Source organism: Lineus longissimus, chromosome 2 (assembly GCF_910592395.1).
Source record: "Lineus longissimus chromosome 2, tnLinLong1.2, whole genome shotgun sequence".
Taxonomy (NCBI): Eukaryota; Metazoa; Nemertea; class Pilidiophora; order Heteronemertea; family Lineidae; genus Lineus; species Lineus longissimus.
The window spans coordinates 21,692,734-21,717,868 of NC_088309.1; the positions used below are offsets into that span (position 1 = coordinate 21,692,734).

The following is a 25,135-nucleotide window of genomic DNA, read 5'->3' on the forward strand; positions in this document are numbered from 1 at the left end:
CAACTTGTTTTAGAAGGAGACAGCAACGAAGACATCGACAACAATGTCGATAGACTGATAGACGGATTTGTAATGGAAGAGGGGACGAAGGTCCGCAAAGATGTTGAAGAATTCCCGAAAAGAGCCTTTCGGAAATAAAGGGACAACTTGGGTATGAGATATGTTGGTTTTTCATACAAAAATGGCTTCCAGCAGGACCGCGACTTCTCCAAACAGGATAATTGAAAAGTCGTTGAACTCAGCATTAGTTAGTGTGATAGTACATGTGGCGACGCATGGTGACAAGCAAAGTCATTATCCTACTGGCCAGGTAAATACCACGCCCAAGTTGTCCCTTAAGTAGTCGCTGTAACTTGGAATTGAGTATAGCTAAGTGGTTTTTCGTCACGGAATTCTGGTTGTGACATTGTCCTCTTAACATTACTTATCTCGGATAGAGAACTACAGGGGGTACATTTGCAGAGACCACAAAATCATAGCTTATTTTGATTGAGGAATATTGACATGGCTTATTCGCCTATTCCTTTCTGATATCTGATAAACTCGCACTGCATTTTGCTTTGGTCTAACAATAAAGTAATTTGTTTGGTATTTATATTAGCCTTACCGCCTTATCTCAATATCTCACATTATTATGTAGGACAAGAAGTGATTCCAGCAGAGAAAGCGAAGTGATGTAAGCACTGTCTATGAACAGAGGTTTGTTTATGGCGTGAACTAATTCTCGCCTGCCTATCAGAGGTAGGATTACAGACTTAAATCGCTCGGTGGAAAGTTGTGATACACATTGCAGTGGAGGCAAAAGGTAGTGATCCAAATGAGGGTTATTTTACATCAATATTTGCCGTTTTGGGATAGTAACTGAGGCCGAAACTGTCTTTGTTCGACGGAAGGTTGTGCTTATATAGCATGTTGCAGTGAAAATGATATGTGAGGACTGTTTGTCATTGTGGTGAAGTCAAAATGGGTATTTGCGTGTTCGGTATCGACAATTGTTTTCGCTGTTCTTGGAATTTGTGCGGTTTCTGGAATTATTATCGTACCGGTAACTAATTAGCAAAAGATGTTCGGCTATACTGCATACTGCTGATAACTCTGTTTATAGCTGAGAAAGGATTTCTGCTGGTGAAGGAGACCAAGAGAAGGGAAACTGACATAAAACGACCGAAGATATCTTGCAGAAAGTAGGTAATTTTATGTTTTTATGTTTGTGGTGCAGTACTTTTACATTTTTCATCTGGGAGGCGAAGATGTATGTGAATATTGATGCTTGGAAGTTATCATTAACACTTTTTTCTGATGCGCGAAAAAAGTGAAACTTTCCTTTGTTTCAAAGAGGCGGTAGCCATGTTGAGTCCTATGCAGAGTGGTACCGTGTGGTACGGGAGGCATGCCCCAGGCAACTGCAACCTGCGCTAGATACTGAGACTGCTGTAGCCTACCTGTTAGCAGCAGTGTATGACTATGTCATGCACTGCTGCTACTGCTGCTGTTAGTGTTAAAGGCGAAGTCCATCCGTTTCCTTTCCAATACACTGTGAGGGATTCCAAAAGAAATGCCTGGGTAAACGAGGAAGATTTTTGTCTCCAGCCAGTGCAACTATATATGCGCTGGTAAAGGCCCTGGTGCTCAATTTGAAGTAGGGCAGAGCATCGTAGTGGTTACTCTAAGTTGTTAACGTTACCAGATGAATAAGCCAGATTATTTTTTTTGCATTTCAGGCTTGGAACGACTGGCTGTGAGGTCCAATCTTCCAAATTCATACCCCCCCCCCCAAAAAAAACAATGACAATTGCAGGGAAAATGGCGACTTTCAAAATAATAGGTAAGTCAGTGAGTTGAATTGAGCGGAACAACTTACAATACGTATAGTCGTGTCGCGCGAATCATAACCCACCCAGATGGCCCAATATACCGGGAAACGCACATTAAGAATAATCTGTTTCCTGGACAGATTTTCCTACGCCGGCACAAAACAGTGGCCAGGCTTTAATGTAGGCATAAACATTGTAAACAATTGTTTTAAAAGCATCATTTTACATCCGCAATGGGAACCTTGTGTGATAAGAATATTGATTGAGGTCACCAAAGCGACAGTCACTTGAATTGGCCGGTCTTCAAAAACCCCAAAAGGCCTGTAATACCAGACGTCCCCTTGCTCTATACTCGGGCATCTCCACTCTGGAAGGCTGTATAAACGCTCATTTGTCATTTTTCAGTCTGTCTTCATCTTGTCACCTCTCTGCGAGTACATGCCATGGACATGGAGAAGTCGAAGAATGGTGATTCGCCTTTAGATTCGGGGTACTACAGACACCGGCCTTCTTTTATGCGGCATGGCGCACACACTGGACGAAGGCAGAAAAACCAGACCGAAACTCTCGGGGATCGTGCTGAGTTTGAAGATCCAGGCAGCAAGCAGATGAAATCTGCAGAAAAGGGAGTAATTGTACCTTTGATTTTGAAGAACAATAGTTGGTCCGAGGTGGCTTTGCCGCCACCAACGCTTTCGAAGGACAGTGGTGCGCCAAAGAGCATGACTTCAGGTAAAACTTCATCAACTGACTCGGATCTCGAACCTTTTGATCCGCTCGATGACAGTCCTCGCAGAAGACTTAGTTTGGATGTTACAAACGCCCCAGCCGTTACACATGGACCATCACTCGGTCGCCAACAGACGAGGGGGCGAGCGAGGACATTCTCAGCAACTCCAACGCAGCCGCCAAGGAGTTATTCTCCCCTTCCATCAGAACATTTGCCACGGGTTGGGGCAATACGGGAGTGGGATCCTTTGTGGGAAAAGGACCGATTGTCGAGTTCAACTTTGAGACCAAGGTCACCAGGGAGAGGCAGTGAATTCGGACAGAAATCTGGAGACGGAACGGCTCCTTTTGAGGAACCGCAGAATCCTGTGAAAAAACCCAAACAGAAATTTCCTTCGCATAAAGGAGGAAAGACAGTGAATGACACGGTTACTGATAGCCATTCGCCACCACAAAAGGAACGCACGTCGAACGTCCCTCAAAAGACGACGAAGACGCCAAAAACGGCACTCCGTCCTGATGAGGGTAGGGCGAATAAACCTGTCGAAGTGATAGCACAACCGGTGTTCCCGAAGCCAACGAAATCACCCAAGAAGCACACCGAAAAACCTGTAATGAAGACCAAGCCGACGGATGCGCCGAGGAGAAGTACGACACCGCTGCTCCAAGGTACAACCAGGATGTTAGAAGATCCAGTCATCAGCAAAGGGGAATCGAAGCCGCAGGAGATAGGACCAGAGGAGAAGAGTGAAAAAGAGGTGGTTGTACCTCACGGCGGCGGGGGGAAGGACAAAAATCATGTCGGGCCAGACGACGGACACCATAAAGACACTAAGCCAATTATTGTCATCTCACCTACAGAGAAGGAACCAAAGTGGACAAAGTACCCTCCACTTACTCCATTGGTAGCAAAGGTCACAACGACTTCTCGCCCCTTCACACCGGAATTCTACGTCACCGTGAAACTCACTATGTCCTGGCGAGAATTTTGTCTACGGAGAGCAGAGTTTAAAGGCCTTGTGGTCACTCTCTTTGAGGAGAGCTCGAAGGCGTTTGTTATATCTGTCGACCAAGTCGTAGTAATGTATGAAGACGAACATTGTGGTCTGCGGCAGCGTTACGTTAGACGGATTGAGATCGTGGTGGACCTCTTCATCAGAGACAAACCCGGGGAGTACAGCAAAACGCTGACTGAAATGTGCTTCAAGGCTTTCAAGGATGGGATGGAGATATTGAGGAAGAGTTTTGATTATAAGGTGAGCCTAACAGTTAGAGAGGTTACAGTTTCCCAATGGAAGGGGTAGACGGAAATGTATTTTAAGGTAGACTCCCTCGGCGCCCATCGCGTCATCCTAATTTGGTCTCCTTATGTGGAGGAACGCGGCCGGTCCACTGCGTCCGGAGTGTAATTTATGGCGCCTGTACGAGCAATCAACGCAGAGATTTTGTTGTAGTGAAGAGACAGGCTGAGGTACCAAACGCAAACAACACACATGGATATTTTCGTTTGTCGTTGGCATTGAGAATCTCATCCTCCCCATTGTTTTCCGCCGAAGAAGAAACTAAGATGCAACCAGTCCAAACATTGGAACCGGTCGAGCCCAACATACATGTATTAAACTCAACATGAAATTCTAACTCATGATTTAGACCTCATTTTTACACTGTTTCATGATTTATTGGTATGAATGTAGGCCACGAGTGATTTAAGCAATTGAATTTGTAAACAATAATTTCATCAGCCACCACAACATGAACAATCTGTCGTAGACGTCTCTGCATCACTCACGAATAACGATTTACGAGCAGTGATCGGGAGCGATTCAGTGCTGTACAAATTATGGTCTCGATGCACAGGATAGTTAATGATATTGTCCTAGAGCCAAAATATTATCATGAGCCAACATGTATCAGCGAAACGAAGCGAAAAAGTGCGACGGGCGTAACTTCTTGTAACAGGGCACTGCCGTAAAGTGTGTCAACTACTAATGGTTTAACAAAGCGACCCAATTTTAAGATAATGGGTGTCATTAAGGACAATTTGATTTTAGATAGACAGGAAAATATCAAATGCAATCTCGGGCAAGTTACACACGACATCACAAGATGCCAGCTACATTACTGTAAACTCTGCTTAGAGCCGTCACGACTCTTACGGTCGGCAGCATTACGTAATTTGCCGAACAACGTCGTAGCGTCGCTGGTCATGGTTGCGGCTTTTCCTGTGCAATTTACATTAAGGCTCACGAAGTTTGTGCGTTTCGGGTGAGGTACCAAGCTCATGGGACAAAGGAATGCTGACATATCTGATAGTTAGGTCCAAGTTAACCCAAGATACAGTTGTATTCTTTATTTTCTTCCACATTATTTAGATACTTGAGTTCAACTTATCAGGATCGAAGGAATCGCCTTACTCAACGACTAGGAGATCAGGGCCAGCATTGGGCACCGGCATCATCGTTGCCATAGTGATCGCCGCCATCGCTGGGTTCTGCCTGCTGGTGCTTCTATTGCTCCAGGTAAACCTTGACGCATAGCTCTGTCAGTTAATGTTACAGATGTCATCACTTGATTGGCAACCAGTAAGACTGACCCTATATTGTTATGAATTGAATGTCCAAATCATCTCTCATATTCTCAAACATTTCTCTTTCTGGGCGCTTGGTGAACGATCATGTCGTATCGGCTGTACCATTTGGACGTTTCTTAACCCTTCTCTAAATAAGCGTTTTACATTAGGTACGGCAAAAGGTGGCATTACTTAAACCTCCCCCCCCCTGCCTTACGTCTATATCAATATTCGGTTGTTTAGAACAAATTACATAAACATGTACTAATGTCTTTAAAGTTCTTCCAGTTTCCTATCCTGGCCAAAGGTACTTGGGCTTGCTAAATCAAATCCTTTTCGCTATATAGTCTCATATACTGTCCGATAGTTGCTTCAACCGTGATTAGTGAAACAATGCGTGCGTTCCCTTCCAGTTAATCTACCGGCGGAGAAGCAAGGGCAAGACGATGCGACCTTACGTTGGGGAGGCTTACTTGGGTCACACCGCCAACAACTCCCTCGATTCCATCGCCATGACAGCCAGGCACCTGGCATCGCCGAACAGATACTCCGCAGCAGGTTTCATGAACCCAGGGCTTGAGTTAAACGCCAACATGGACAAACAATATCCCGTAAGTCGAAATGAACCACAAATTTTGAAGTGTTACGCGGCAGGTACCCCAGTAAAGAAGTGATTTTTAGTTTCTGAGGTATTGACGGTTCATAATCCGTCAGAACACTTAAGGACCGCCGGACACTTTTTCCAGGAGGACATTTTCTACCTTATACACCTGTCGTGAGGAAAGACTTGCGTTTGGACGTCGCCACGGTTTGGGTTTTATTCTTGGTTCACTGCAACAGCTGACACAGTTGACAATCGCATAAAAATACTACAGTCTGTCGAACAGCAACCCTTTCTATCATTCTCTATGCCTTTTTCATTAGATCTATCATCCGTCAAATGTTGTGGTCTTCCCGGGATTACCATCATTCAACTTGGATATGGAAGCAATTGAAGCCGAGTTCGGGGTAAGGATGCGGTTGGTTCAGTCTATAAAGTGCATGCGTTAAGTTTCTAAGTTTCCTCAAACTTTCTTTTCATCAATCAGTATAAGAAAGCCGTCCGCTGGTGTGGGTCTGAGTAAAAGTCCGTGGAGACGCGTACATATAGGCATTATTCTCTGGGAAAACGACGTTAAGAGATATAGTCATTTCCATTTCATTGACTTTCAGCAACTCCCCAACAACATGCCGCGGTTGTCAGAGGTGCCGGCTGGAGCGGAGCATAAAAATCGTTACGCTAATGTAATTCCAAGTAGGTAACTTTCTTGGTCGAAAACCCAATGAAAAAGGTTTTTTGCATCGAACTCAGGGCTGCTCCTTCATCGCTGCGACCTGAGCAGCTGAGCATTTCTGACCGTTACTGACAAAAATACACCAGGGATCCTTTAAGTTTTTTTCGGGTTTCTGCAGGTTATTTCTTATCTTTCATACTCTGCCACCTCCAATGATAACCCTTATTTGCAAAAATGCAGCTTATTTTGATGATTTTCTTCAGTACCGGAGACAAGGGTTCACCTGAGGCAGAAGGGTGAGGATAAGGCAACCGAGTATATTAATGCAAATTACGTGAAGGTAAGTTGATTTGTCCTCATGAATTACGATGTCCGTTCCTACATACTATCTCGTCGTTTCTGGCTCTGGGGCGGACCTGGTCTTGTTTCGTTGTCTTGGGTCCTGAACGCACTCTCTCCAAAATAGGCCCTCGCTGTCTCCAACTAACCTGGGGAACCTAGACTCCTTGAGCAGTAAACTTTGTCATCCTATTCATTTTTCCTTATGGAGGGCGAGGCCGTTTGACTAGATTGCGTCCGTAGTGTACTGAGACCTGGTAACGTGTTCATTGTTCAGGAAATCATATTTTCAAAGGGAACTTGGTTATGTACATGATTGTACCTTTGTCTTCGCTGTCCTATATTGGAGGTGTCGATTGGTAGCCGCCTCATCCGATGATTAATGATGTATCCGTAATTCCAGGGGCACAGGGACAGGCCCAAGGCCTACATCGCCACGCAGGCTCCGGTGCGAAACACGATTGAGGACTTCTGGGGAATGGTTTGGGAACAGCAGACCAAAGTTATTGTGATGGCAACAGGTTTGGACGAAAGCGGGATGGTAAGTATGCCGTTGGTGGTATGTCTGCCGTGGTGTCTCTAACCTCTAATGTACTGAGAGACTTCAGGCTCTTATTGCCTTTGGAGGCATACCCAGAGACAGTGGAATGAATATTTGTCAAATCCCAATAATTAGCATAGAGGAATAAACGCTTCAAGACAAAGTCACAATCTACTTCAGAAAAAAGTATCGAACAGATTCCCAAATTGCGAGTGTGTATCTCTTGTTTTACTTGTATATGTCATTGTTTGCAGTCTGTCTGGGCCAAAGGGGTCTTTCCTTACTTCCTCAGTTAATGATGATTTTGGTGTTTCTTTTATTCCAGAGCAAATGTGAGGAATACTTCCCGAGATCGGATGGCGTTGATAACACGCTGATGTTCGGTGACTTCATGGTCGTGCTCAAACTTCAGGACGTCAGACAAGACTACATCCTTTCTGGCTTGACCTTGAAGGATGTGGAGGTCAGTAGTGAATAATTGTACTCTGCTGCAAGACCTTGTCATGCTCTTTTTAACAGTGTCTAGCAACTAGGATGATGAGTTGTCTAATGAATCTATCTCATCAATTTAAGGCGTTTCGTGTAACCAAAGAACTTCAGTTTCTGTCTTCGATTTCAGAGGAACCTTTGTCGTGAAGTGGTTCACTTCTGGTACACAGGCTGGCCATGCCAAGGTGTTCCTGAATCAGCCCTCTCCATCATTCACTTCTTACTACATGTCCAGGCCTATCAGAGGAAGGCGAAGGCACCAGAAATAATACACTGCAGGTATGGACATTGGGAGGCAGTACTGTACATGATTGTGTATTTACACGGCCTAAGACTGTCTGCATATGGCCGTGTCATCTACTCAAAAGACCGAATGTCTGACAGAACTTTGACATGATCTTAATTCTTAATCTTATGCCCCAAAGGCAGAATGCTATCTATACCCCGATTCCTCTTAACAATAAATAAGGAGGACTATGTATATTAGATACTTAGATAAACCCAACTTGAAGACAAGTGCTTCCAAGACTGGTTGTGCCAATGTCTCTTATTGCTCAATTGAAAACAGGCACCATGCTCCAAGGACCGATTGTGCCACTGTCTCTTATTGTTAGACTAAGCATTTCAAGTTCTCATTGGTTATTTCCAGTCCTGGGACAGGTCGTACAGGTACCCTCATGGCCATAGACATAAGTATGAAAGCATTTGAGGACAAAGGAGCAGCTGATGTTTTGAACACAGTCTACAAACTGAGGCAGGACAGAGCAGGGGCTGTTCAGACCAAGGAACAATATGCATTTATCTACAAGGTAAGAAAACTAGAATAGGTTGCCAACCAGAAGGTTCATGTACCAAAAACGAACTGGTACTTAATTGATCACATTCGTTTGCACAATATTACACCTCACAACCAAAGACAGTTTTGTTTTTTGCCTTCTGCATGCTCTTATGTACACGAATGTCACAATGTTTTGCAACGAACTGTGTGAAACTTATGCAATTATCCCTTACAGGCCATCAATGAATATGCACTGATGTTGTCTGAGCCCACCCTGTGCCCCGAGGAAAACGGTCTTCCATCACGGTCATCTCGAGTTGGCACATCCCATGATGACATGATGAAGAAGTACTGAAAGACTCCGTACATTTCAACACTCAGACAATGGAATCGTACTGAGGCTTAGGAAGGATTGAGACACATCCTTGGGACCCCTGCAATATCTTTGATAAAACTTGAACATTTTCTTTTAAAAGCCTACTTAAATCTTGAATTTGACAATTTTTGGAGAATTGAGAGAAATTAAACAAACCTGGACCATGTCAGAATTTTAGTGCATGCATGGTAGAAACATATAATTATACCGGTACTAATGTGCATATCAATATTATTATAGGAAATCTTTGGATAAATAAACAGAACAATGTAAATAGGCAATCTTATGTATCATGGTAGCAATTATGTCCTCACATGTGCACATATCTGGTGATAGAAGAATCCTATTTTTGTGAAGGATATTTTCATGAAGATGCAATAAATGCAATATATTTTACACAACTTGGGTGGTTATGCAGTTATTCTCAGACATGTATATCTGAGGAGAGTCTCTGGGATGTTACCAGGAGATTAGTTTGACCAGATCAAAGATATGGTGATGCAAACTTGGTACATGTACATGTACATACCTAAAAATCATTCAGTAACACAGAATCAAAACAGTCAGTGGAGGGAAAACTCAGTGTTGGGACAATACGCCAATGCAAAAAAGGAAGACACTGAAAAGAAACCGTTGAGAGTCATCTGACAGTCATAAAAGAAGAGCAAATTGAATGTAGTAATAATAGATTTTATTTACAATTTACATTAGTGTACACAGTAGTGAAGAATGAGCGTGATTTGGTAAGATTTTATCACCAATACATTTCTCGATGATCAACAATCTGTCATTGGAGACTCGGTACCTAATGCATACAAGTACATGTATATCGGGGTACAATTTTACACTCGCATGTGGCACTTTTGACCCCCTCGTGTTATAATACATCACTGGGTGCTTGATATGACTTCTCATGAAGCTTCAATGAACTAATCATAGCGAGATGATACTTGCACAAAAGTGCTCCGACATTCCTGGTTTCTACAGCCAACTGGACTGGAGACCCTGTAACCGTGCTTCGACATATGTAGCATAATCAGGACATACATGAATAATAGTAGGCTGTATACATATAGCCACAGGAAAAAATGCTTTACAGAGTACCATGTATGCCTGGTTATCATTACAAGAAACATTCACATTGAAAAAAAGACCCAATTCACCACTGCATTCAAAATTTTGCCTTGTCCAAGTTCCATAGATTTCCAAAATTAAGATTCCAAGTTTCATCACATATTGTGAAAGTCCTCAGCCTGGATCCAGTTCAATGAAGTACATTTTTTCTGAAAGCATTTGATACGGCATCACTGGTAATAATCCCAAGGAATCCACACAATTCAAGAAATAAAAGCAATAACTGGTGTTATTGGCGATATGCTATCCTAGAAGTAGTTTTATTATTATAGTCACTACGTTTATTCCAATCAGTGGTACTGAAAAGACAAGAAAGAGACCAGGAGTTTACTTTACAGGACATAGAAGAAGAAAGCTGTAGGGATGGTTGACTAGGAAAGGACCCAATCATCGAAGAAGGCCTTTTTGCAGGATTTATGAATTTGTAAATTATGTTCTTGAGGCACTCACTTGCAAAATAAACATCATTGAGAGCTGTTAATAGTGATTCAATAGGGCATAACCCTCCCATTTCTCTTAGTTTAACCAGTCCTTTTCTTTGCTATGAATTTACAAATTCCTGGAAAAGACACCAGTATGAAACTAATGATGAATTTTATGTTGCTTGATATTTGAAGTACTTACTTCTCATGACAGTTCTGATTGATCTAACGAGATGTAGCACCTGAGTTTTAACACCGGGTTCCTCTCCAAAACCTCGTTGATCAGAGCCCATTCCAACTGAAAAATGTTCAAGCCATATCATGAGATGTGAAAAGTCATCCACCGAACAGCAATCATCAATGGGTGTGGTCTGCGCACCCCACCCCCTCGACGGCTGGGCTAACGACGAAGAGCGGTTGTCTTTTTGTAACACCCCGTATGCCATCCGACAACGGAGTGCAAGATTCTGTTCATTGTGGAATACAAGTATGTATATAGCGCCATGTACAATAAAGTTCCATACTCGGACAACAACACCCACTACACTCAACCCATGCATGTCGACATACGCTAGCTCAAATACAAACAAATTTAAGTTTCCACCATTCTTATAGTAATAGGGTATAATGCTATATACTTTTTGCTAAAAATCTTTCTTCGTGAAGAACGCAAATAGCGTTCAAACACAGCAATGTCGCCTCCAGCAGACTGTACAAACCAAACGCCATGTTGGCAATTTCCTAGTTCCATGATCTCCCGATAGACTTCGCGTGATGACGTATCAGGAAGTAATTTGCAATGTTTACAACTTCCAGGATCACCACGTGTACTTTCGAGTGTAGATGATGAAATCCCGGATAATGCACACGCCTCTTCCCTTTGGTGTTGCGTTAGGCGTTTTGAAATGCTGACGTGTATTCTAAGGCTGACGTAGCCTAAATGGGTTTAAAACCACAGCAGTCTAAAGAAATAATCATTTCACTAAGAACTATTCAAACCGAATCTCTGTCAATCCTATAAAGCGGAGCAGCATTTCTTGATCATATCATAAAGCGAGGATCGATTATTTTAACACGACGGAAAGCTGGTTATTCGACAAAAGACAATGAATAAGAAAGGGTCCTTGGCTTTGATGGGCCTGGCAGTCTGTTTGGGAGCTCTGCCATCATCCACTGAGGGATTTGGTATCAAGGTCCACTCCTGGCCGGGATTCGAGTGAGTATTCCCTCTTTCTTGCTCGCTTTCTTTTTTCTTGAATGATGATTACAAGACCCACAGTTTCTGTGCTTAAATCCGTATATCTAATGTCACCACTACTGGCAACATGATATCGTCCGTATGGGGGACATGAGACAAATGGGGGTTTACTCACAAAACGTTTTAGAAGTCCATCCTACTACCCTTGCTTGACGGTTTGATACATAATTGGGAGGATAAGTAACAGATCATGATGTTGATACTAATAAAAAAAACTAAAACGCACAGCAATAGAAGAACTCTCATCTAATTTTAACAGAGGAAAAACATCAAGGTCCAACCGGGGATTGAACCCGGGACCTCTCGCTTATGAGCCCATCATTCTACCGACTGAGCTAAAGGGAATTTCAATCATCGGCCCGACGCTGCTACTGAGTAGCGACGGCTCCCAGTCTGACAGTGGTTGCATTTATGTTGTTCTGGTAGTCTTTGAGTTGAAATAGACGTATTCGAAAAACTCTCACCCTATTTAATTTTGTTTAGGTCGTCCATGATTCCGATTGTGACTCCTCTCCGCGGTCCCGTCGAGAAATTTGCCCTACTGCGCCCATTGTTTTCACAGCATACTCAAAAATGTTTTCCTTTGTGTCTTTTCAGTGACGATGTTGACTTTTGGCCAGATATCGACGAAGACCTCTGGAGATCTCCGCTGGGAGTAAACCTGGACCAATGGCCCAGATTTTCCGTCCTAGACTCCGATACGTTCCTGGAAAGGCCGTCACCAAATGAGCGGAGATGTCGTGGAAAACGTGCCGTAGATCGAGCGACAGAAACTGGCGACGAGGCGAAAAGACCTAGACACAGCGCCGAAGACATAGGAAGGTGTGGTGATAATGAAGCTCGTCAAATACATTGCCAGGGCAATAGCTTTCAAAGTGAATCGAAGGGTAACGGAGCTGGTGTCTGGAATCCGAATAGATGTAGTGGGGAACCGGATGAGAATTCAGAACACACGCGCCGTCGGAGTGAAATTGAAAAAAAACGCGATGCTGAGATGGAAAGATTGCGAAATGAACAAAGAATGTTGAAGGAACAGGAAGGAAAGTACAAAGACGAACTCAATAAGTTGAAGAAGAAACGACAGGAGTTGCAGGAGGCGGTGAAACAGCACAGACGTGATGAACAGATAGAGGAAGGAAGCAGACGATATAGAAGGGAGGAGGAGGCGAGACTCAGACCTGAGCCGGAGGAACGGCTGCGGCGTGAGGAGTTGAGAAGAAAGCTACAGGAAGAAGAGGGGAGGCAAAGGCATGAGGAGTTGATGCGAATGCGGCATAAGGAGGTGCAGAGGCAGAGGCATGACGAGGCATTGCGGCGGCAGAGACGGGACGAAGAGGCGAGGCTTGAACGTGACCGGCATCAATCGAGGCTGAGGCGTGAGGAGGAGGAAAGGGCAATGCGGGAACAATTAGCGCGGCAACAAGACCGAGTGAACCGGGAGCAGGAACTAGAAGGACAGCGGCTACGACCCGAAAAATGGGTGAGGCAGGAACGACAGCGGCGGGAGGAGGAGCATGAGAACTCGAGGCGAAATGTACACCAACAACAAGAAGAGCAACGACAGAATGAGGACCGGTTGGCGAAGATACAAAGGCAGCTAAGCGAATGGGAGGCAGTCACTAAGAGACCAAGCGATGGGGCCTCACGCGATTGTCATGCAGAACCTCAAAAGCGATCTGATCTCGTTATCCTAGACATTCCGAAAGACTATTATCCGGAGGAGCTAAATGTCAAAACAGAAGGACATCATTTGAAAGTCAAAGGTACGCAATTTTGTAAATGTGAGGATGGTTGTGTGTATAAAGAATTCGAAAGGTCACTTAGTTTGCCTCGGACGATTGATACGGATAATTTGTCCGCTACTTTGGACTCGCACGGCCGTCTTCGAATTAATGGTTATAGGTGCAGTCAAGAGGTGACTCCGTCCGACAGAACTGTCTCCGTTCGTGGTCTTGGAATTCCAAATTCTTCCGGGAGGACACAATGCGCCCAGCCACAGACCGGAGTTAACATTAGAACAAGTAGAAACACTCTGAAAATGCCGAAAGCTTATGAGTTTGACGAAGTGACGGGGACATACGATACCATCGACGATGACGGTGTCACGGTTGAGGATGAGGTTTAGACGACGATTTGGGATGCAGCATATCGCTCAAATTACTAACAGTTTTCATGCTCGATGGAAATCATGTCTGTATACACTTGCGATTAATGTACATAATTTGAATGTCAATAATGTGATAATCTACTATTGGACCAGGTTTGCTGTCAGTTGTTTTGTATTTGATTACACTAAAAATAACTCGTTTTCATAGATAAAGTGTTTTCTTTTCATTTTTAAAATATAGATTGCTACATGTATGTCCATATTTCCGGAGTAGCTAAAGCGATGAGTTCTGACAGCCGTTTCTATTCATGTTATCTATACATGGACACTGACAGCTGTACCGCAACATATTCGGGATCATCTTGCATCAGAAATTGTGCTCAAACATTCTGAGTCCCAACCATTTCCCACACCAACGCCCGATACAGTGACCAACCAACCGAATAAGCAACACAAAATTAACCGATAAAGTGACCTCATCTTCCAAGGGGGTGGCCACATCTTCTACCGTCGGTTGGGTCACTTATTCGGGTGATAGTCACCTAATCTGTTGTAACAGCTCCTGCCTATATAGTCCTCCTTTATATTTTCTCAATATAAGTGTCTAACATACAGCTTCATGCGTTGGCTTTCATGCCTATACTTTATATACTCGTTCAGAGTTACGATCTTTCGACAGTTACTTCAAAGGAGCCTAAAACTTTGATTTCAAGCCGGTGTAACATCTGTGGTTGTTCCCCATGTGTCAGTGTTTCCAAACAATAGGCAGCTAGAGAGACCACGACTTTTCAATAGGGGGGATACACAGAAAAACTTGTCAATCTATTTTTGAGCGTTCCCAAACAATGAGGGGAAACACTCAAAAACAGAAACACTCAAAAACATTACACCGGTTTGGGTCTTTCACTTGGCACAAGTACGTTCTCTCGTCAGACTGGTCTGCGTCATTAATGGTAAGAGTGGACATGTCATCGATTACCGACAGATCGTACTTATCGTCGGTGAAAAATATTTTCGAGCCACTGGCGATGATGACGCGAAAATTGGACTTGACCATGACCTTAACCCAAGTCACCTGAAAATATATCACCGCAACGTCATTTCAAGCAAACATTTCCTTAAAAGGACTATACGATTGCATATGCATACACTATTATTTTCAGAAAATGTTGCTGGTCAACTTTGCCGTGTGATACAGAGGGATCATTCAGACCAAGACTAAGGACTAGTTTAGAACGTACATGTGCGTCTCGAAAAAAGATGTGATTTCAGAACAAGTAAGAAGTGACCCTGCACGCTGGACAGCTCGACCGGAATACTATCTCACCTTGGATTGCTCCAAGGGGGTGGTCAGCGTCTCCAGATTGCAACGCAAAGTTGCCGAACTTCCTTGTTGTCTCTCCGCCACTGAAAAATATCCTATTTTCAAAATTGCCAACAATTGGACAGGTAAAAATAAGAAGTGGTTTCTCTCGTGCGAACTTTTTCTCACATCATGGGTATGCGGATTCATAATATGAATGATATCGATAAGCCAGTTTATGCATAAACCGTTCAGTTCATCTTCTGTTTTTCAATCAAAAATAGTCGATTTCAAAAGTGTGCAGTTTTTATTCTCTGTATACCTATGATTGTGTTGCGTTTTTCCTCCTCTTCCACGACGAGTTTAATTGAAGCCAAGACTCGAACATCTCCAGCTCTGGCTCGAATCTGACATTGGTACGTTCCCGCATTCTCGGCTTCTGCGTTCCTAATGACCAGCGTCCACTTTCCTCCGGTCACCGTTACATACATATCGGGGTCTTGGTCAAAAGTAAACAAGCCGACTGTGACAGGCGCTGGCGACCCTTTCTTTTTCCACACAATAGTCTGAAATGCGATGAAAGTGTATCACTGTCGGAGTAGACTAGGCACAATAAAACACAGAAAGTCATATATCCTTTTATAAAGTGATACACTTGTATTTAGTGTGGATGGCGGGCAGCATGTTGGTTGGCCAGGCACCGGCCCATTTTTTTGCTAGAACTTGAAATCCGAAAGCAATTTGAATTTCAAAATAGTTTCAAGGGTGAGAGCCTGTTCTCTGGAAAACAAAGAACAAAGAACTCCGACTACCAACCTTGAAATTGGCAATCATTTCGTTTTGAAGGGGTGCAAATTGCTTTAGGAGTTCAAGTTCTAGCCAAGATGGTCAACCCTGAGTATTGCCTCATAGATCTTTTTCAGATCAGGCCTAAATACGGCATCCCGAACTTCAGGCCAACACTCGGCACTAACGACCCGGCGAGCGGAGGAGAATACGACTGACTCTGGTTTTTCGCCTACGGATGATCACACGAAACTGTTGGAGATGGATGCTGCAGGATTGGTTTGCTGAAACATGTTTTACACGAGTTTTCTTGATTGCCAAATTTGTCGATGCCTGGTCTGAGAATGGGAACTATCGTGCATACTCACCTGAGTGCCAAGAGTGCCGGTAACATGACATGGAAGTTTAGCTGTGCGACCGGAGCGTATTCTGATTACTGAAAGCAAAACCAAGATGGCATACGGTAGCAACAACACTAAGCTCGACGGCCACTCTGTTCACGGGGTGAACTGAATGTTTACTCAGCTACATGTAAAAGGCAAAATTATTAATTCTTTTGAAGAAGATAATTGATAATGAGATAAAGACTTGCTATGCAGCATTTTGATATCTCAATTTTGTATTTGCTTTTTCTCTGCAAACACCTTATTTAATTGAGTCACCTTTTTCCCTCGCTTCAACGACGACTTTGAAAGAAGCGATGGCCCGTGCTTCGGTTGTCTGACATCTGTATGTCCCCGCGTCCGGGTCTACCGCGTCACTAATGGCAAGGACAAACTGGTTCCCGGTCACCGTTACATCGTATTTTTCCGCTTGGGTAAATAAGATCGAGCCTATGGAGATGAGTTCTTGCCCTCGGGGCCCTTCCTTGATCCAAAATACCTTAAATACAGATACCGTCTGCCCTCATATAGACTCCACAAGAGAAAACACCACGTAGCCATGTTCATAAGTTCGTACGAAAACAGTTCTATAATTTATTAGAATACTTTTAAGGCATTATTAAGGGTAGACACACGGGTGGATACACTGATAGACTACATGTATCCTTGATACAAAATGTAAAATGTTTATGTTGGTTTGATATAAACTATGATGAATTTCATCCAACTTAGCTTAACACTTAAACATCGGTGACCACAAGCTGCATCATCAACCATGCAAGCTGAGCATTTCTGGCACCCATTTTTATCTGCATGGATGGAGTAACAGGCACGTTAGACAACGGCTGTGGGTTCGAAACAGGTACCTCTTGAACGCTTATAGTCGATGACTAGTTATTGTTAAGGATGAATGCCTTTTTTAAAAGGCCCTACACGAGTTTCAAGTGAATACGATAGAGACTACTGACCTGTCTATCAGTGTCGCTGGTAACATCACATCGAAGTAGAGCCGTATCACCAATGTGAACTTTGACTTCTGTAAGCAAACCATGATCTTACTACAGGTCATAGGGGCCACAAGCACGAGAAAAAAACGGTGTTGGCGACAAACATCACAAGGTAAATTTCTTAAACAATCCCGTACACATGACGAATTTGCAGCGGAAAATTGCTGAATGTATGCTTATAAACCAAAAACGCCTTCAATGATGCTAAAATATTTATTTGGAAGTGACTACTTGGCAAGCCCGGCTTACCAAACAGCGACTTTTTCTTGTCCTGAATGAAGAGCCGAACTCATTAATACTAAAAGTAAAGTCTCCAGCTCGCCAAACAGGGTAGATTTTTTACCTGTTTGGCAAGCCCGGCTGGCCGAACAGGGTGGCTTTTTAGTGCTGTTTGGCAAGCGGCTCTCCAAACAGGACAAAAAAAGATGCCTGTTCGGCGAGCGGCTTGCCAAATAGACCCGGTCAATATATTTACACACTTCGTACTCCGTCGTTCGTATAACTCTTCGTAAAGGATTTCGAGACTTGCCTATGTTTAATTTGTACGAAAACGAACCCCTTTAGTGTAAGAAATCCAGTTACTCGTTGAGATATGAAGACTTATCGACTTGGAATATCTTACAGTGTTTCTGCATCAACCAAGGAGTGAAATGAAATCCAATTTGTATCGATGACGGTTTCAACAAGCTTTATTCTCGAGACGCAACATGAATGACACAAAGGACGAGTATCTTTCAAAAAAGGGTTGATCGATTCATACCAATTCAGGGTATATATCAGCAGTGTAATGACCGCTCAGAGACTGCTGTACATATACACCACCCTGCGTCAGTTCTTCAAAAAAGCATAAGAAACGTTCTCCAACTCGAGCGGCATTATCCAATATGCAATATAATATGGAACTCGACGAAAGAAAGCATAGGTCTCAGGAAAAGAGATGATTTTACACTTAACAGAAGGTTTTCTACTTGCCTTTTTCTTCAGCAGACGTGTTACAGATGTTTGAGCAGACTAGTATCAAGAAGTAAATCGCAAACATTGGCACAGACACCATATTTGAATTTCAAGACAAACTTAGACTAACTAGCTGTTTCCTGAACTTGCTGTTACTATTTGCCGCCGATTACTGAGTAAAATAGACCAGACGATTGCCCAGTCTGTAACGAAACGACCCAATCATCAGTAATGATTTCGCCAATTTCGTTGCAATGCTAAATGATGAAACATAAGTATCTAATAGTGAGCCCTCATCTGTATATTGAGGCCAGCCGGCACAGATTTTTCTAAGAGTAATGTAGATTTCGACAAACAGGGTGACAGGACAGATACGAAAACAAGGAGAGTCGAGCATGTTTTTGTCGCTTAATGCGCGGGGCAAATGGTTTCATGATTGATTTATATGATATCATCGTTAAAGCGGTCACCAATAATGTCTATTTGAGAACTGATAGTCTATCGTTTGTCTTTGTTTAATAACGATCTGTTAGACTGTAACACGTGTTCCACGTGCACAAAACACACGAATGACTCCGGAGTAACGTATATTTCCACAGTCCTTCTTGTTTAAAAACGTAACTTGGCCGATTTTGATCAGTTATACCAGAGTCTTTCAAATAAATTTTGTAATCGAACAGATTGCGTGGAGGAACGCAAGAGAATTTCCATTCGACCGGTCTGTATTTTGATCGTCTCAAACAAATTGAAAATGAAATTTGTCATGGCTGTTTGTTAGTCGCGGAACTTCCCGTTGTTTTCGAGTAGGTGTCTGAGGTATGTGCCGAGGACGGATGCGCCGAGGCCAGATTCGTGGGAGAGACAGTCCCCTGAAAGAATGGCGTACACCTTTTTAAGTAATAAGTTAACAATAAAGTACATGTACATGAATATGACGATTGAAATTCAGTTCGGATGTGGGAATGACCTGACACCGTGGGTCGTCATTTAAAATCAGTTTAAGTTTTATTTTATTTGCGGCTGAGTGTTGCCACGTGGTTAAATCTTGAAATCAAGTTGAATAGAAGTACGACGTGTGTTAAGCCATCTCGCGATTTAGTCACGTGGCCACTCCAGAATTAAAAATTCTTCTTCCATTTGTTCATGTATTCATGTAGAGGTCAAAGATGTTTTCCAATTTCCACTTCATGAAATCGTTTGGGGCGGGGGGAGGCTTACCATTCATCTTCTTGTCTACAAGTAATCTTCTCATCGGGCTGCTGAAAATTTGAACGATGATTGGATCAAGTTGAAATACTGCATATCTGAAACAAGTTTCAGATTGAATGTGCCGAATGGGCGTCAAAGTGCGCCACGCACTTTACCATTACCTGATCAGTCGGATCCTAATTCTCTTAGGGGCAAATAACTCTGGGTTCTCGATCATTCAGATTACCCAATATTTTGTCTGTTGATGTATAAGCGCATGATTATTGGCTTTCAGCGATCTATCTGATGCTGATGAATGAAAGGGGAGAGACGCAATTCAGATAAAGACCTTTTGAAATGTTGTGAGTAATGTATAATGCTCCCGGCATATTCATGATTCTGTCCATTTCAGGTCTCATAGGGTATTGAATATATGGGGGAATGTCTAGAATGGATGACATTTAGTCAGTCGTCAAACCTGAGGCACAGGAGGAATAAATTGACTTGTTAAAAAAATCTAGCATTCTGAGTCACTATACCTCTCGCTGGAATCTGAATTTCATCCAATCTATATATGTAAATTTCTCTGTGAGGAACACAAATCTTTACGCATTCGCCCTCACGTAGAAATGATGTACATCTTAGAAGTTCACAAGATTACAACATACCTCTTCTTCTTCAGGGCATCATCTGGTACATTTGTGAAACATCCCTTCTTTGTCTGCCAGGAGAGGATCTTCTTCAACCAGTCACGTCTGAAGAAGTCTTGGAATCCCAGCATACCGCACGTGGCAACTGAAAAGATAGATTAAATTAACAAATTTTTGAGCTTCTGAATTCAGCTTAAATATGCACCCGGCTCCCCTGAAGTTTTTTTCGTTCATGGCATTCATATGCATTCAATGGTCTGGCATTAGATCAGAATGGCATTCTACGGAAATGTGCTTACTGACACAACCACCTACCCTCTTCCAAGAAGAAGTCCCTGTAGCTAGTCTCAGCAGCACCCATATTCAGTAGGATCATAGCTTCCATGAATACCTTGCTACACACGTTGGTGATCTTTTCCTCGTACGGCTTCCTCATCAGATATTCTTGATTGTCCGTGCATTTGAACTGCAAGAAATGAATGGAATCATTACACACCAAATACGATAGGCATTATTTCCCTCGACCTCAGTGACTACCATTGGAAGATTGCGATATTCACTCAAGAACATAAAAAAATTCACGATGACATGAATGAATGCATTTGAAACAAAATGATATAAGTATATACTCAGCCCTTCCGAGCTGTGCCCTATAGCTTCCACTTTACTTACCATTTGGCCAAAGATGAGAAAGAGTAGTTGATGTGTCAATCTGTACCCAAATACATCCTTGCCTTTTAGGAGGTAATCGGCACACTTCGGCAGAATTGTGCATTTTTTGGTCTCCCTGGAAAAAAGATGTCAAAGATTATAAGTAGATATAGCGTCATATGGAAATAAACGGTAAAACAGATTGTTGGTATAAGCGAAACCCTGACGCTTTTTTCACACCCGTATAAAAATTAATTTTAATACTGCTGCTGCTTGCCAAGCTTTCTCTGAATCTGAAGCCTATTTTTAAAGTTCTCATATTATTTTCAGACAAGCCAAATATTTCATTTCATCCCTACCTTCCTGGGATGTCGGCTCCAATGAGTTCTTCGAAGCACTTATCACCGAATTCCTCGTTGTAGTTATGGATGTCATCAACTATCTGCAGCGGTGACGTGTCCATGTCGACATTGTCCACGGACCTTGCAGGGTTGTAGTCCGCACTAAACGGACGCGCTACGACATATTTGAACTTGTCATAGTAGACCGTGTCTTTCAGATTGGATATCACTGACTGGCTGATCCTTTCCATCCGGGTAATCAGATAAATTAGCTTCTCTTTTATGTCTGACGGGAGGTCGAGCTTGCCGGAGGTGACGCCATGGACAACGTCGATCAGCTGACCTGGAACGATCACAATTGCATGCGGATACAAAAACACTTGTTTCTTTCGTCTTCTTTTAATCTCAAGGACACCGACTGACTCAATTAGTTATCTTTTTCCTCTTAAAGAACGGTATATCTGCAACGGACGCCATCAATCGAGAATGCAATCTGCCGTGCGCGAAGGAGGGTATTAATAGTACATTCCCTTCTTCAGCAACGACTGATATATTTTGCCGAAAAAAAAGAACCGAGGGCAGTTATTTACAGTTAAGATAGCACTAAAAGTATCGGAGAGGAAATAGAGCCAGTGCACGCCAACTCGCGTGCCATGCACAGTTCAATCTCCCAGCAAAAGAACCAGTGCTTTGAGAGTCTGAGGTAGCTTCGAAAAAAATTTAACCAACCAATGGTACTTTTAAACGTTGGAGTGGAGCGAACGCCGTGACCAGGCCTTAGCAGCTTATATCAGAGGCAGCGTGTACTTCTGGAGTCGCCTGAGTTCTGACTCCTTCTCAACATACTCAAGGTGCGATCACAAACGAACACCAATTATAACTTCCGTGGGCAATTTTTCAAAAATGGCGTTTTTGACTGATTGGAGGTTCAGGGAGGGGCCACGAAAAAGCTAGTCTTTTGAACATGTCTACACACTCACATATCATTCACCACCAGTGTTTTTCATAAAACTGGCATGAAACGATGCCTCCAATATCAATGATCACATGTCATGCATTTGAAAAGTTGGAACTGATCATGCCTAGAGACACATTGTTCAATATTTAAATAAAGGTAAATAAAATAGTTAGGTTTAGCTTGGTTATCAATAGCACTGCATCGATATGTATCGATTTATTTGTGATTAGCCTAAATGGCAACGTTTTGGGAACAGTATAGAATAAACTTTTCATATAGTTCACTGTATGATATTTAGCCCAGCAATACCCTGTTAAAAATGGTTTTCTTAGAAAATCTTACTTGTATAATACTGAAATGTGTTACACTGGCAATATCTAGGGTCGCACTTTAATGGACGACCTATGTCAGCAATAAAGTATAGTCATTTATAGTAGGTATTACCAAGGACTATTAAAAGGGCTCTCTTGAAAGATTCTGGTGATGCTCAATTTATACGGCAAATGGAATTTTAATGGTAAGCAGCACGACACGACTTGTGCCTTCCAAGCTTTCGAGCTGCCAATGAAACATGCCAATAAGAATTTGTCTTGTCGATGTCGCGGGAGCAGCCAAACCAAGTCCATCCATTGTACATGTTTGCTTGCGAATGGTTTGATTTGATTTGGATTTTGGATTTCGCGTGATGAGATCCGAGTGCGAATTCTATGGGTGAATGAGATATTGGTCACGATATAAGGAACTGTCTTTCCTTAAGGGCCGACGCCTTTAAGGAAAAACTTGAAATTTGGGATTAAAATGCATCCGTGCCACCAGTAATTCGAACGGCGTATCCCTTTAACCATCTTTAGGTTCGTGGTATAACTTCGTTTTGCCATGGGTACTACCGGCAGTTGGGTACATGCATTTTAGTATATAGACTTCGAAGAGTTACATATACTTCAAAGTAATGTGCATAGAGAAAAATAGGAAAGAGACGTTGAAATAGTTTGATTCATAAAGGATCATAGTAAGAAAAGGATCATCGTTTTATTTTTCGGTTATGTGGATACTTTCCTTCATTCCTGAATAATGCCAATGGTATCCGCCGCGTTAATTAGCGAACTTCGCTCAAGGCAGTATACGGTGGTAAAACGGTACGGCGATTCTATAAATGCAAATCTGTCAAGTGTAGTAAGCCTCATCTGGTGAAACGCCTGCGGGTGCCGGTGTCAACAACAGTACAAATGTATTTCATTGAACAAACTGCCAAGATTATGATGGAATATCATGTGTGATAATGTTCATAAACGTTGCTGCAAGGGTCCCCTCTGAACAACCCGACTAATTTTAAGGATGCTGTTCAACAGCAGTGTCACTGCTGATATCAATAAGTGCAGCATTTTGCTTCTTTTAGAACAGGTCATTTTTCACTGATTTTCCGGCCAGGAGGCTCTGGTTCTTCGATTGAACCCGATCAGAACAAACAAAAACGTATACAGATTAGACTTTGTTGGCAGTAGCTATGCAAGTTTTGATATCAAGCCAACACTCATGCCTGACTGTCGTATCTAATCCTAATCTTACGAGAGCAAACCAAAGGTATCATAAAAATGGGAATTGATATTTAGACGGATATGGAAGAAGTAGGCTTTCATTTCTTCAATCATTTGGTCGTAACCTGACTGACCTTGGCAAAATATTACCTTTTAAAAAGCGTGCATGGTCGGTCGATAGTGATGGACCAGTCGTCCTTGTAAATCGTCTGATGACCTTGATAACGACTTTTTTATAGAACCGGGAATCCAAAAGACTACAACACTACTATACAGTTGTACTGACCTTGCGCGACCCGTAGTCCATACAACCCATCCAAATTTAGGTCCTTGTAATCGTCCTCAAAGAACTTCACCGCTCGCTGCAAGGCGCGGAATACCTGCTCAGTAACACCTTTCCCTTTCCGAGACTTCGGCCTGGCGTCACTCGCCACAAGAAAGAGGCAAACCAGGATCGCAGCGAGTAACCTCATGTTTGCGACAGCAATCAGAAAAGTGGCAAATGTCAAACCTTCGTTTATCCCTTGCAGAATCTGTTTTATAAATTGTTAACAATTTTCATTGTTGTCATCCAAACTAAAAGTAAACTGAAACAGTATGCTTTGATGAAAATGCCGATAAATTGCAAATCGATGCTGTTTATCGTTTTAACTTTGACATTCAAGTGCCACGTGCGTCAACGCCCAATCCAAAGAGTGGATATCGTCGGAACTCTTCTTTCTGTATTTCTCCTAATTCGGAGAGGGCTTGAAGAGGGAGAAGGTAATGCGATGTATAAAACTAATCTTAGCCCGCTAGTTCCTCAGAGATGTAGACGTTTTGGTGTAATTCCTTTTCCTGTATATTGTATATCAAAGAGAACACTTATTTGTTCTGAAACACGTTGATAAAATTCGAGTTATTGGTGAGGCAGAGATTATGTAAAAGATCCACATGATGGGAAATTAGCCCTGGAGAGTGGCATTACATCGAACTTGCATCATAATCGAGCATAATGCAGCCTGGGGCATTGCAGGTGGATGTGGCTTATTTGGCAAAAGTGTTGTTGATAATGGATTTGAAATAATTTAATTATGCATCCGATGATAAATTGCAAAGTTGCAACTTTCAATCCGAGGAACCAATGTAGGCCTATCATTATTTCTTAGGACAGGAAAACGCATCTTCATTTCACGACATCATCATCATCAGGAGGGTATCAAAACTTGGTTACATGCACTTTGTTTTACATGTTAGGGGAGTCTATTGGCAGGAGCAAGGTTCATGTGGGCAGCAGTGTATGAGCGGTCATACACTGCTGATTTAGGTCATAAAGATACAAAAATTCGCCCGGCCGATTGGGGTTGTACATTGTATCATCGTAGTACATGTATACGCTTGTTCTCCCACAAAAGGAAAGATGGAGATACTGCCCGGTTGCATCATCGCAATCGGAAAAATCTATTGCTCTTAATCGATATCGATGTATAAAATGACCTTTTTGCCCTATTCATCATCAAAAATTTCATTGATATTGATTATTTAGATGATTCATCAATAAGCGCTAATC

At 42.6% G+C, this 25,135-nt stretch overlaps 5 protein-coding genes across 6 annotated transcripts; 2 read left to right on the plus strand and 3 right to left on the minus strand.

Moving 5' to 3' along the window:
* The first annotated feature begins 705 nt into the window (after positions 1–705).
* On the plus strand, positions 706–9,310 carry LOC135483772 (uncharacterized). 2 transcript variants are annotated; one of them, XM_064764804.1, is made up of 13 exons: positions 706–1,188; positions 1,722–1,825; positions 2,220–3,799; positions 4,916–5,062; positions 5,526–5,723; positions 6,037–6,120; positions 6,325–6,406; positions 6,650–6,726; positions 7,129–7,266; positions 7,592–7,729; positions 7,886–8,034; positions 8,405–8,564; positions 8,769–9,310. In XM_064764804.1, exons 2-13 carry the CDS (start codon positions 1,786–1,788, stop codon positions 8,886–8,888), a joined length of 2,913 nt encoding a protein of 970 aa, XP_064620874.1. In that variant the 5' UTR covers positions 706–1,188; positions 1,722–1,785; the 3' UTR covers positions 8,889–9,310. The 2 variants fall into 2 exon arrangements, with proteins under 2 accessions (XP_064620874.1, XP_064620873.1); XM_064764803.1 differs by having other exon boundaries at positions 706–1,184.
* A 275-nt stretch (positions 9,311–9,585) lies between these two features.
* LOC135483773 (immediate early response 3-interacting protein 1-like) lies at positions 9,586–11,194 on the minus strand. The gene is made up of 3 exons (XM_064764805.1): positions 11,104–11,194; positions 10,668–10,763; positions 9,586–10,342 (listed from the first exon to the last, which is right to left on the minus strand). The coding sequence occupies exons 1-3, from the start codon at positions 11,192–11,194 to the stop codon at positions 10,287–10,289; spliced, it is 243 nt and encodes an 80-aa protein (XP_064620875.1). The 3' UTR covers positions 9,586–10,286.
* A 276-nt stretch (positions 11,195–11,470) lies between these two features.
* Positions 11,471–13,993, plus strand: LOC135482860 (trichohyalin-like). The gene is made up of 2 exons (XM_064763316.1): positions 11,471–11,681; positions 12,321–13,993. Exons 1-2 carry the CDS (start codon positions 11,572–11,574, stop codon positions 13,846–13,848), a joined length of 1,638 nt encoding a protein of 545 aa, XP_064619386.1. The 5' UTR covers positions 11,471–11,571; the 3' UTR covers positions 13,849–13,993.
* A 53-nt stretch (positions 13,994–14,046) lies between these two features.
* On the minus strand, positions 14,047–18,419 carry LOC135482862 (myosin light chain kinase, smooth muscle-like). The gene is made up of 7 exons (XM_064763318.1): positions 18,282–18,419; positions 17,271–17,338; positions 16,582–16,801; positions 16,288–16,355; positions 15,456–15,699; positions 15,158–15,237; positions 14,047–14,905 (listed from the first exon to the last, which is right to left on the minus strand). The coding sequence occupies exons 1-7, from the start codon at positions 18,361–18,363 to the stop codon at positions 14,690–14,692; spliced, it is 978 nt and encodes a 325-aa protein (XP_064619388.1). The 5' UTR covers positions 18,364–18,419; the 3' UTR covers positions 14,047–14,689.
* Positions 18,420–19,033: 614 nt separating this feature from the next.
* LOC135482861 (UPF0764 protein C16orf89 homolog) lies at positions 19,034–24,413 on the minus strand. Its single transcript, XM_064763317.1, has 7 exons — positions 23,873–24,413; positions 21,112–21,436; positions 20,774–20,888; positions 20,417–20,567; positions 20,120–20,246; positions 19,482–19,522; positions 19,034–19,132 (listed from the first exon to the last, which is right to left on the minus strand). Exons 1-7 carry the CDS (start codon positions 24,057–24,059, stop codon positions 19,038–19,040), a joined length of 1,041 nt encoding a protein of 346 aa, XP_064619387.1. The 5' UTR covers positions 24,060–24,413; the 3' UTR covers positions 19,034–19,037.
* Positions 24,414–25,135: the final 722 nt, after the last annotated feature.

What these genes read in the sequence shown, in the direction of transcription:
- LOC135482862 (XM_064763318.1), bottom strand. Translation starts at nt 18,363, where the DNA reads ATGGTGTCTGTGCCAATGTTTGCGATTTACTTCTTGATACTAGTCTGC. An exon ending in CGTTGAAGCGAGGGAAAAAG is followed by an intron (nt 16,356 to 16,581) that starts GTGACTCAATTA and finishes TTTTGCTTTCAG; the next exon opens with TAATCAGAATACGCTCCGGT. An exon ending in CCCCCTTGGAGCAATCCAAG is followed by an intron (nt 14,906 to 15,157) that starts GTGAGATAGTAT and finishes ATATATTTTCAG; the next exon opens with GTGACTTGGGTTAAGGTCAT.
- LOC135483773 (XM_064764805.1), bottom strand. Translation starts at nt 11,194, where the DNA reads ATGGCGTTTGGTTTGTACAGTCTGCTGGAGGCGACATTGCTGTGTTTG. An exon ending in AGAAAGATTTTTAGCAAAAA is followed by an intron (nt 10,764 to 11,103) that starts GTATATAGCATT and finishes AACATTTTTCAG; the next exon opens with TTGGAATGGGCTCTGATCAA. An exon ending in AATCAGAACTGTCATGAGAA is followed by an intron (nt 10,343 to 10,667) that starts GTAAGTACTTCA and finishes TTGTCTTTTCAG; the next exon opens with TACCACTGATTGGAATAAAC.
- LOC135483772 (XM_064764804.1), top strand. Translation starts at nt 1,786, where the DNA reads ATGACAATTGCAGGGAAAATGGCGACTTTCAAAATAATAG. An exon ending in GTTTGGACGAAAGCGGGATG is followed by an intron (nt 7,267 to 7,591) that starts GTAAGTATGCCG and finishes CTTTTATTCCAG; the next exon opens with AGCAAATGTGAGGAATACTT. An exon ending in TGACCTTGAAGGATGTGGAG is followed by an intron (nt 7,730 to 7,885) that starts GTCAGTAGTGAA and finishes CTTCGATTTCAG; the next exon opens with AGGAACCTTTGTCGTGAAGT.
- LOC135482860 (XM_064763316.1), top strand. Translation starts at nt 11,572, where the DNA reads ATGAATAAGAAAGGGTCCTTGGCTTTGATGGGCCTGGCAGTCTGTTTG. An exon ending in CACTCCTGGCCGGGATTCGA is followed by an intron (nt 11,682 to 12,320) that starts GTGAGTATTCCC and finishes GTGTCTTTTCAG; the next exon opens with TGACGATGTTGACTTTTGGC.
- LOC135482861 (XM_064763317.1), bottom strand. Translation starts at nt 24,059, where the DNA reads ATGAGGTTACTCGCTGCGATCCTGGTTTGCCTCTTTCTTGTGGCGAGT. An exon ending in GGAGCCGACATCCCAGGAAG is followed by an intron (nt 20,889 to 21,111) that starts GTAGGGATGAAA and finishes TCTTTTTTCCAG; the next exon opens with GGAGACCAAAAAATGCACAA. An exon ending in TTCTCATCTTTGGCCAAATG is followed by an intron (nt 20,568 to 20,773) that starts GTAAGTAAAGTG and finishes CATTTCTTGCAG; the next exon opens with TTCAAATGCACGGACAATCA.